The following is a 12,042-nucleotide window of genomic DNA, read 5'->3' as shown; positions in this document are numbered from 1 at the left end:
CTACAAAATCTACATATTGATTCAAGAATACAGTTTAAAGTTAATTCTAACTAAAAGACAAGTTACACGATAATCAACATCAATGAAAGTACTGCCATGAGAGATGAAAGAATATCAGAAATGAGCTTCAGTACTTTTTCTCTATTCAGTTACTCCTGCAACAGCATCTTTCAATCATTTACTGCAAATGTTCTCAAACTTCATCTTACATATATTACTGTTCCTCATTTTTCTATCTTCATACCTACACCATCAAGACACTCAACTATTTTTGTCCACAATACGTATCCTAAAAAAATGGCCCCTTTCAACAATCACCATATTTTCCTTACAAAACAAAAACATTTTTCTTTATTCTCCCTGAAGTGTGCCAACGTTGTTTTACCCCATCTCTCATTTACACTCTTTTCAGCCCATGCTATCTAACCACTTTCTTTTGTATACCTTTCAATCCCTCAAACTACTTCCCTGCAGGTAGGAGCCATATATCTCTCTCTTTTCTCTCTCACTAATGACAGGATTTTCATCATTTACTACCCTTCCAGAAATGCTCAAATCTTACTGTCAGCATGCTAAACACTTAATCAATGCACGTAAGCAATGATTCTCCAAATACCTTCCATTCCTTGACCATTCTCCTTATTTCACTGTCACCTTATGCCATTCTTCACATAATCTCTTGATGTCCCTGCACACAAGCCTTTTTCCTAGGCTCATGTACTTTCATTACCTTCTTCCCATCCACATTAAATCCTCTTTTCCTAAAGCCACTACAAACATTCACACTCCCCTCCATCAAGAAATGACCAAGTGATTAGACAGACACCACCATCTGCCCCTCACAGATATTCACGATGAACAGTCTCTTCTTTGCACACCCATCAGTTGGTACATAATCCAATAATGACCACATATCCCACTTAACACATATATTCATGCATTCACGTTCTGTAAAACAGTTATTCCCAGTCACTTAATTCATTGTTACTTTAACTTACTTCAACTTATTCACAGATACTCTTAACAATCATTCTATCATTTCATTTCACCTAATAATCTGGAGGTTTCTGATTATTCAGTTATGGGATATTTCATGTAACTTTTGATCTTGCAAACAAATGCTTTCTAAACATTCAATCTATAACAGACTAGAAAAAGAGATAAAAATCAACACACCCAAGCAATTCTGTGGAAGTTCATCACTTCGATCACTGCAGTCTGCATGGCCATCACAGATGCGCTCAAAATGAACACAATGCTGGTCACTACACTTGTGCCCACTATTGAAGCACACTGTAGGCAAGCCGGAGTGTAAAACATTTAAATCATGCATTATGGGTTAGAATAAATAGCACATATAATATTACTACTTACAATAGGATGCTGTTTTGTGATTAGAAAGCCTGTCATTCATGCGTGTAAGATTAATGTTTTAACAAAAAAATATTGCATAAGTTAATATAAAATGAAGTACAACAACAAATATATACTACTGGCACAAAACATGAGTAAAACAAAATGCACACACATTTGCAGAAGACAGTAAAGTGCAAGAGATACCTGAATGGTACTGAAAAATCATGAAAAAAAAAATGAAATAATGGGATGAAAACAGATTGGCAACATACATTTAGCACAGACAATCTCACAACAGTAAACTAGTGACAGAAATTGTTAAAAATGTTGGCACAAAACTTCCTGGGTGCTAGAAAATTTTTGTATGTGTTACATTAAGTGGTGGTATGATATAGTGGCCTGAAATTAATGTGGGAGTGTGTTGACGTTATGTGATGCAACCTTGGTTACCTAAGGTTAGTATGCATAGATCATTGCATGATACGATAGCAAAGTGGAGTAATAGACATGAAATACTATATCAAAGAGGAACAAAACATCAGTTACCACAGTTACTCTATGTACATCATGCCATGTTAGCAAAATCAGAGGAAGCACTCTGTTACCAATGGTGCAAATCTTCAATGATATATGTAGAATGAGGATCCTATGTGTGAATTTGAATAAAAGCAAAACTGTTTTTGAAAGGGATGGAAGATCATAATGTAATATCAGTCCACATGGTGAAGAACGGGAAGATGGGGATAAGTTTAAATATTCAGAAATAAAAATCTGTGATTCTTTTAACACTGGGATACAACTGTAGATAATTTCATTGTCAAAAGTTTAATCTTCTTCAAGGTAGGTTCAGTACAGGTTAATCTACGGGCAATATCTAAAATATGGTTACGAGTCTTGTGTTACTGAATTTCACATGTGCAGGAAAACAGTGTATAAGCTTTCATGAGTAACTAATCTGGATATTTCAAGTTGTTACCAAGGTTTATTTGAAGGATACAGTGAGACTCCTGATGACAAATAATTATGGGGTGTTCAGTGTTTTAAATGGTAATGGTGAAGATCTTGTAGATTTGTGTGCTGAAAAAGGACTGGTGATTGTGAATACCTGGTTTAAAAAGAGAGATATACATAAGTATACGTATGTAAGTAGGAGAGATGGCCAGAGAGCGTTATTGGATTACATGTAAATTGACAGGCACACGAGAGAGACTTTTGGATGTTAATGTGCTGAGAGGTGTAACTGAAGGGATGTCTGAACATTATCTTGAGGAGGCAAAGGTGAAGATTTGTAGAGGTTTTCAGAAAAGAAGAGAGAATGTTGGGGTGAAGAGAGTGGTGAGAGTAAGTGAGATTGGGAAGGGGACTTGTGTGAGGAAGTACCAGGAGAGACTGAGTACAGAATGGAAAAAGGTGGGAGCAAAGGACATAAGGGGAGTGGGAGAGGAATGGGATGTATTTAGGGAAGCAGTGATGGCTTGCGCAAAAGATGCTTGTGGCACGAGAAGCGTGGGAGGTGGGCAGATTAGAAAGGGTAGTGAATGGTGGGATGAAGAAGTAAGATTATTAGTGAAAGAGAAGAGAGAGGCATTTGGACGAGTTTTCCAAGGAAATTGTGCAAATGACTGGGAGATGTACAAAAGAAAGAGGCAGGAGGTCAAGAGAAAGGTGCAAGAGGTGAAAAAGAGGGCAAATGAGAGTTGGGTTGAGAGAGTATCATTGAATTTTAGGGAAAATAAAAAGGTGTTTTGGAAGGAGGTGAATAAAGTGTGTAAGAAAAGAGAACAGATGGGAACATCAGTGACGGGGGCTAATGGGGAGGTAATAACAAGTAGTGGTGATGTGAGAAGGAGAGAGTATTTTGAAGGACTGTTGAATGTGTTAGATGATACAGTGGCAGGTATAGGGTGTTTTGGTCGAGGTTGTGTGCGAAGTGAGAAGGTTTGGGAGAATGATTTGGTAAACAGAAAAGAGGTAGTAAAAGTTTTGCAGAAGACGAAAGCCGGCAAGGCGGGGAGTTTGGATGGTACTGCAGTGGAATTTATTAAAAAAGGGGGTTACTGTGTTGTTGACTGGTTGGTAAGAATATATAATGTATGTATGACTCATGGTGAGGTGCCTGAGAATTGGTGGAATGCATGTATGATGCCACTGTACAAAGGCAAAGGGGATAAAGGTGAGTGCTCAAATTACAGAGGTATAAGTTTGTTAAGTATTCCTGGGAAATTATATGGGGTGGGGTATTGAGTGGGATGGTGAAAGCATGCACAGAGCATCAGACTGGGGAAGAGCAGTGTGGTTTCAGAAGTGGGAGAGGATATGTGGATCAGGTGTTTGCTTTGAAGAATATATGTGAGAAATACTTATAAAAGCAAATGGATTTGCATTGTTAATATTTTCCTGTTTACTGCAGTTGGGGTGTATATGCCTTCATGATCTTTGTTTCCCCCACTGCAGATGGGGCATATATATATATATATATATATATATATATATATATATATATATATATATATATATATATATATATATATATATATATATATAAATATCATCCCTGGGGATAGGGGAGAAAGAATACTTCCCACGTATTCCCTGCGTGTCGTAGAAGGCGACTAAAAGGGAAGGGAGCGGGGAGCTGGAAATCCTCCCCTCTCGTTTTTTTTTTCTTTAATTTTCCAAAAGAAGGGACAGAGAAGGGGGCCAGGTGAGGATATTCCCTCAAAGGTCCAGTCCTCTGTTCTTAACACTACCTCGCTAATGCGGGAAATGGCGAATAGCATGAAAAAAAAATATATATATATATGTGGGAGCGGGTGGCTGGAAATCCTCCCCTCTCATATTTTTTAATTTTCCAAAAGAAGGAACAGAGAAGGGGGCCAGGTGAGGATATTCCCTTAAAGGTCCAGTCCTCTGTTCTTAACGCTACCTCGCTAACACGGGAAATGGCGAATAGTTTGAAAGAAAAGAATATCCTCATATGGCCCCCTTCTCTGTTCCTTCTTTTGGAAAATTTAAAAAAAAAAATGAGAGGGGAGGATTTCCAGCCCCCCGCTCCCTTCCCTTTTAGTCGCCTTCTACGACACGCAGGGAATACGTGGGAAGTATTCTTTCTCCCCTATCCCAAGGAATATATATATATATATATATATATATATATATATATATATATATATATATATATATATATATTAATACTGTGGCAACCTACAAATTGTTTAAGGATACCACAGCATAAATTCTTTCATTTAGTGGCCAATATGCTGGGAGATGTTAAGGAATCTGAATAAGATATGCATCTTCATATTATTTAAAAAATTTCTAAGTTGTGCCACTCCTACAAGGTCACAGACATTGCTGATGAAAACCCCTTTGAATCATATTCATAGGTGACAAAAACACTTATAAAACTCCCACACATCTTATTATGTATGCCTGAAAACACTTATACAGTACCTCATATGCTTAGCAGTGGAGCAGCATAAGTTAAAGGATTTAAGGGAGCTGAATACAATGTCTTACCAGATTGAGTTGTACAGAATCATCTGCAAAATTACTTTCTAGAAAATCAAAATAACAATCTTAAGATTTTTTTTTGTCTTTGCGAATATTCTGCACTTAGTGTCCTTGGATATTAAGAATGCTGCAGTGAAAAGGTGAGGTTCACTTTCTACACTAAACTCAAAGAAAGTACCTATGCTTCTTTTTCTACATTTTCTCCAGCATAATATTTGAATAACTACAATAAAACTTTCGACAAATATTCTTATTTCTGGATGAAACAGCAAAATAAGATGGACTGAGCCATGAGAGCTAACACATGGCAAGGCACTACAAGACAGTGATACAGTTCACCTGCAGCACTATGCAGCCATGACACTGAAAATCTTTTGAATATTCTGATCATGTTACTAAGAAAATATCTAAGTCTCTAACTGAATGAGATACCGAGAGAAAACTAAAATGTCTGTATCTAAGCAGCAGACAAACTTAGATAAGCTACTAATTTCAGGAAGTAATAGGAATAGAAAGCAAAGCCAATACATACAAACAGCAGAAGACAGAGACATCTGAAGATATAAATGATTACAGGTAATCATAAATGTGACTAGTACCAAAGTCACAGAAAGAGGCATGATAATTAACATAAGGGTAAAAAGTGTTAGTAATCTTATTGTATGTTCTTACCATTACATTCTCTTTCATCTTCAAAATCTGTGCAATCTTTGATGCCATCACAACGTCGCGACCATGGATGGACTGAGCCGTCTAAGCATGTGAAGGTGGTCATGCAGGTAACAGGCTCTTTTAAAGGGAAGGACAGTCAATAAGCAGGATTAGTGAAAAAAAGAAAAAATAAGAATGGTTAAAAAGGTGTTCATCACCAACCAAGACTAGCTATTAATATCTACCCAAAGCAAAACATGTCCTCAACCTCAAAGCTACTATTAAATAGTCTTGCTTCCAACAGACATGCAAATGGAAGATAGTGTGACTGACAGTTATTTTCAAAAAAAAGAAAAAATATAAATATGGCTATCATTTAGGAAAGTTACCATTAAAAAAAATCTGGAGACCTTGAAGCTTCAATTATGCATATATCTATCACATACATGAGTATTACGTTTCATCTTCAAACATGCACATCTTCTCTGTACTTTCATAGTATTGTATCATCAAGAAATAACAAGGGGTTATATATCCTCAAGCTCTTCAAAACATTAATGGAAAAGTGATTAATATATAGGGTTAATTGTGACTAGCAAAGATAAAGTTTTTCTATGATTAATAGTATCACAATCAGTATGCTCAAAGCAACACAAAGATTTCACACAATGACGAGATGAAAGTGACTGACAACTTGATCATATTAATCAACACTATACTCATGTATAATCTATAATGTTCAACATTCATAATACATGCTTAGATAACATGTCTACTGCACATGCAAATACTTAATGTGCTTAAAATGGTATTAGTGATGCAGGGAAAAGAAGCTTACCTTCATGCCACAAACATTTTGTCAATGCAGCATCATTACAAACAGAACAGAAAGTGCAATCAGAAACCAAATTGCTGAAAAAATACAAGTTTTCACAAAACAAGATTTTTTCTACTCTTGTAGTACTAGGGTTAGTAAGATCAGAGCCAGATCCTTCTACCACTTCCAGCCTTCTGGAAAGTTTATGAAGTACAGACTAACATAGTGAAAGAGGAGGTTAATATTAAAGTTTTCTTTAAGTACACAGAAAAGGGAACATTCAGAAAAATATTTTCAGTATATTCTACAAACAGATTAGAGCACACAATCAGTTTGGCCACCACATTTGAAAAGGAAACATATTTGATAAAGAGAAAGTTCAATGAGATGCAACAATGGCCATCTCTGATGTAAAAGAACTAAGTTACAGGTAGAAGATGACTGACATGATCTGTTTAGGATGGATGAGTAAGATTAACAACTTTTAACTTTCTAAACTAATTTGATACTAATGATTATGAAAAAATATCAAAAATCATGATGGAAAAATCAATGATGGGACAAAGAAAGACACTCTAAAACATATTAGTCTAATGTGATGTAAAGAGGTACAGTCAAAGCTCAAAAATCCAAATTTCAAATGTCCATACAGTTCATGAATCCAAGGAGTTTCTTGTACCTCAGTCTAAGACACTTCTTAACATTATGGATGAGTAAGATTAACAAGTTTGTTGAGTATTCCTGGCAAATTATATGGGAGGGTATTAATTGAGAGGGTGAAGGCATGTACAGAGCATCAGATTGGGGAAGAGCAGTGTGGTTTCAGAAGTGGTAGAGGATGTGTGGATCAGGTGTTTGCTTTGAAGAATGTATGTGAGAAATACTTAGAAAAGCAAATGGATTTGTATGTAGCATTTATGGATCTGGAGAAGGCATATGATAGAGTTGATAGAGATGCTCTGTGGAAGGTATTAAGAATATATGGTGTGGGAGGCAAGTTGTTAGAAGCAGTGAAAAGTTTTTATCGAGGATGTAAGGCATGTGTACGTGTAGGAAGAGAGGAAAGTGATTGGTTCTCAGTGAATGTAGGTTTGCGGCAGGGGTGTGTGATGTCTCCATGGTTGTTTAATTTGTTTATGGATGGGGTTGTTAGGGAGGTGAATGCAAGAGTTTTGGAAAGAGGGGCAAGTATGAAGTCTGTTGGGGATGAGAGAGCTTGGGAAGTGAGTCAGTTGTTGTTCGCTGATGATACAGCGCTGGTGGCTGATTCATGTGAGAAACTGCAGAAGCTGGTGACTGAGTCTGGTAAAGTGTGTGAAAGAAGAAAGTTAAGAGTAAATGTGAATAAGAGCAAGGTTATTAGGTACAGTAGGGTTGAGGGTCAATTCAATTGGGAGGTGAGTTTGAATGGAGAAAAACTGGAGGAAGTGAAGTGTTTTAGATATCTGGGAGTGGATCTGGCAGCGGATGGAACCATGGAAGCGGAAGTGGATCATAGGGTGGGGGAGGGGGCGAAAATTCTGGGAGCCTTGAAGAATGTGTGGAAGTCGAGAACATTATCTCGGAAAGCAAAAATGGGTATGTTTGAAGGAATAGTGGTTCCAACAATGTTGTATGGTTGCGAGGTGTGGACTATGGATAGAGTTGTGTGCAGGAGGATGGATGTGCTGGAAATGAGATGTTTGAGGACAATGTGTGGTGTGAGGTGGTTTGATCGAGTAAGTAACGTAAGGGTAAGAGAGATGTGTGGAAATAAAAAGAGCGTGGTTGAGAGAGCAGAAGAGGGTGTTTTGAAATGGTTCGGGCACATGGAGAGAATGAGTGAGGAAAGATTGACCAAGAGGATATATGTGTCGGAGGTGGAGGGAACGAGAAGAGGGAGACCAAATTGGAGGTGGAAAGATGGAGTAAAAAGATTTTGTGTGATCGGGGCCTGAACATGCAGGAGGGTGAAAGGAGGGCAAAGAATAGAGTGAATTGGAGCGATGTGGTATACCGGGGTTGACGTGCTGTCAGTGGATTGAATCAAGGCATGTGTATGGGGGTGGGTTGGGCCATTTCTTTCGTCTGTTTCCTTGTGCTACCTCGCAAACGCGGGAGACAGCGGCAAAAAAAAAAAAAAAAAAAAAAAAAACTTTTTAAACTAACTTGACACTAATGACTATGAAAAAATATGAAAAATCATGATGGAAAAATCAATGATGGGACAGAGAGAGACACTCTAAATGATATTAGTCTCATACGATGTAAAGAGGTACAGTAAAGCTCAAAAATCCAAATTTCAAACATCCATACAGTTCATGAATCCAAGGAGTTTCTTGTACCTCATTCTAAGACACTTCTTAACATTATCTTTTACATCTTAGTAATGAATTCTTACAGTAAATTGTGTATCTTTATATTCATTATTTCAAAATGCTATTTCAAAGCTACCTTTATCCTAAATCATAATCTCAAGAAGGGCTAACAGTTTCCCTTGCCTTGAATGATGCCATTCTGTTTGACACCTTTGTCAAATTGTATGGTCTGGTAAATACGAGAATAGAGGAAATGGGTTACAAGACAGGAGATTAGGAAGCTTTGGAGGGTGTCTTGTAGGATATGATGATATTCTCTGTGCTTTCATTAGTACACTGATATATCAAATATGTGTACTAGATTTGTCTGCTTTAACTTGTATCAAGGTTGATCTGATATGAGCAGAAACTGACTCTAAAGCACATAGTTTTCAGGTGTTCAGATTTTTGAGTTTTGATTACACTTCTAAAGTAACAAAGCAGTGGATGAACTGAAAAGTTTATTTGAAAAATAAGCATCCAAACAATATATATATATATATATATCTTTTTTATTATACTTTGTCGCTGTCTCCCGCGTTTGTGAGGTAGCCCAAGGAAACAGATGAAAGAATGGCCCAACCCACCAACATCCACATGTATATACATACACAGCCACACACGCACATATACACGCCTATACATTTCAATGTATACATATATATACATACACAGACATATACCTATATAGACATGTATAGAATTCATACTTGCTGCCTTTATTCATTCATGTTGCCAACCCACCACACGAAATGACACCCCCTCCCCCAGCACGCGTGCGAGGTAGCGCTAGGAAAAGACAACAAAGGCCACATTCATTCACACTTAGTCTCTAGCTGTCATGTATAATGCACCGAAACCACAGCTCCCTTTCCACATCCAGGTACCACAAAACTTTCCATGGTTTACCCCAGACACTTCACATGCCCTGGTTCAATCCATTGACAGCATGTCGACCCCGGTATACCACATCGTTCCAATTCACTCTATTCCTTGCACGCCTTTCACCCTCCTGCATGTTCAGGCCCTGATCACTCAAAATCTTTTTCACTCCATCTTTCCACCTCCAATTTGGTCTCCCACTTCTCCTTGTTCCCTCCACCTCTGACACATATATCCTCTTGGTCAATCTTTCCTCACTAATTCTCTCCATATGACCAAACCATTTCAAAACACCCTCTTCTGCTCTCTCAACCACACTCTTTTTATCACCACACATTTCTCTTACCCTATTATTACTTACTTGATCAAACCACCTCACACCACATATTGTCCTCAAACATCTCATTTCCAGCACATCCACCCTCCTGCGCACAACTCTATCCATAGCCCATGCCTCGCAACCATACAATATTGTTGGAACCACTATTCCTTCAAACATAGCCATTTTTGCTTTCCGAGATAATGTTCTCGACTTCCATACATTCTTCAAGGCTCCCAGAAATTTCGCCCCCTCCCCCACCCTATGATTCACTTCCACTTCCATGGTTCCATCCGCTGCCAAATCCACTCCCAGATATCTAAAACACTTCACTTCCTCCAGTTTTTCTCCATTCAAACTTACCTCCCAATTGACTTGACCCTCAACCCTACTGTACCTAATAACCTTGCTCTTATTCACATTTACTCTAAACTTTCTTCTTTCACACACTTTACCAAACTCAGTCACCAAACTCAGTCACCAGCTTCTGCAGTTTCTCACATGAATCAGCCACCAGTGCTGTATCATCAGTGAACATCAACTGACTCACTTCCCACGCTCTCTCACCCACAACAGACTGCATACTTGCCCCTCTCTCCAAAACCTTTGCATTCACCTCCCTAACAACCCCATCCATAAACAAATTAAACAACCACGGAGACATCACACACCCCTGTCGCTGTCTCCCACGTTTGCGAGGTAGCGCAAGGAAACAGACGAAAGAAAAGGCACAACCCACCCCCATACACAATGTACACACACACACGCCCACACACGCAAATATACATACCTACACATCTCAATGTACACATATATATACACACACAGACACATACATATATACCCATGAACACAATTCACACTGCCTGCCTCTATTCATTCCCATCGCCACCTCGCCACTGGTTTCAGAAGTGGTAGAGGATGTGTGGATCAGGTGTTTGCTTTGAAGAATGTATGTGAGAAATACTTAGAAAAGCAAATGGATTTGTATGTAGCATTTATGGATCTGGAGAAGGCATATGATAGAGTTGATAGAGATGCTCTGTGGAAGGTATTAAGAATATATGGTGTGGGAGGCAAGTTGTTAGAAGCAGTGAAAAGTTTCTATCGAGGATGTAAGCCATGTGTACGTGTAGGAAGAGAGGAAAGTGATTGGTTCTCAGTAAATGTAGGTTTGCGGCAGGGGTGTGTGATGTCTCCATGGTTGTTTAATTTGTTTATGGATGTGGTTGTTAGGGAGGTGAATGCAAGAGTTTTGGAAAGAGGGGCAAGTATGAAGTCTGTTGGGGATGAGAGAGCTTGGGAAGTGAGTCAGTTGTTGTTCGCTGATGATACGGCGCTGGTGGCTGATTCATGTGAGAAACTGCAGAAGCTGGTGACTGAGTCTGGTAAAGTGTGTGAAAGAAGAAAGTTAAGAGTAAATGTGAATAAGAGCAAGGTTATTAGGTACAGTAGGGTTGAGGGTCAAGTCAATTGGGAGGTGAGTTTGAATGGAGAAAAACTGGAGGAAGTGAAGTGTTTTAGATATCTGGGAGTGGATCTGGCAGCGGATGGAACCATGGAAGCGGAAGTGGATCATAGGGTGGGGGAGGGGGCGAAAATTCTGGGAGCCTTGAAGAATGTGTGGAAGTCGAGAACATTATCTCGGAAAGATAAAATGGGTATGTTTGAAGGAATAGTGGTTCCAACAATGTTGTATGGTTGCGAGGCGTGGGCTATGGATAGAGTTGTGTGCAGGAGGATGGATGTGCTGGAAATGAGATGTTTGAGGACAATGTGTGGTGTGAGGTGGTTTGATCGAGTAAGTAACGTAAGGGTAAGAGAGATGTGTGGAAATAAAAAGAGCGTGGTTGAGAGAGCAGAAGAGGGTGTTTTGAAATGGTTCGGGCACATGGAGAGAATGAGTGAGGAAAGATTGACCAAGAGAATATATGTGTCGGAGGTGGAGGGAACGAGAAGAGGGAGACCAAATTGGAGGTGGAAAGATGGAGTGAAAAGATTTTGTGTGATCGGGGCCTGAACATGCAGGAGGGTGAAAGGAGGGCAAGGAATAGAGTGAATTGGAGCGATGTGGTATACCAGGGTTGACGTGCTGTCAGTGGATTGAATCAAGGCATGTGAAGCGTCTGGGGTAAACCATGGAAAGCTGTGTAGGTATGTATATTTGC

At 38.8% G+C, this 12,042-nt stretch overlaps 1 protein-coding gene across 7 annotated transcripts in view; it reads right to left on the bottom strand.

Moving 5' to 3' along the window:
* LOC139748045 (basement membrane-specific heparan sulfate proteoglycan core protein-like) overlaps positions 1-12,042 on the bottom strand; it is a 261,917-nt gene that overhangs the window by 229,414 nt on the left and 20,461 nt on the right. For 6 of the 7 annotated variants that reach the window (XM_071660608.1, XM_071660610.1, XM_071660611.1 and 3 more), the window contains 2 exons: positions 5,542-5,658; positions 1,177-1,293 (listed from right to left, as the gene is read on the bottom strand). The exons of the other annotated variant lie outside the window; for it this stretch is intronic. In XM_071660608.1, coding sequence (XP_071516709.1) covers positions 1,177-1,293; positions 5,542-5,658 — 234 coding nt within the window. The remainder of the gene's footprint in view (positions 1-1,176; positions 1,294-5,541; positions 5,659-12,042) is intronic. 7 annotated transcript variants of the gene reach the window in all.

This window comes from Panulirus ornatus, chromosome 72, assembly GCF_036320965.1.
Source record: "Panulirus ornatus isolate Po-2019 chromosome 72, ASM3632096v1, whole genome shotgun sequence".
In the NCBI taxonomy this organism is placed as follows: domain Eukaryota; kingdom Metazoa; phylum Arthropoda; class Malacostraca; order Decapoda; family Palinuridae; genus Panulirus; species Panulirus ornatus.
The sequence above is the reverse complement of the archived record's forward strand: the minus strand, read 5'-3'. Positions and strand labels throughout refer to the sequence as shown.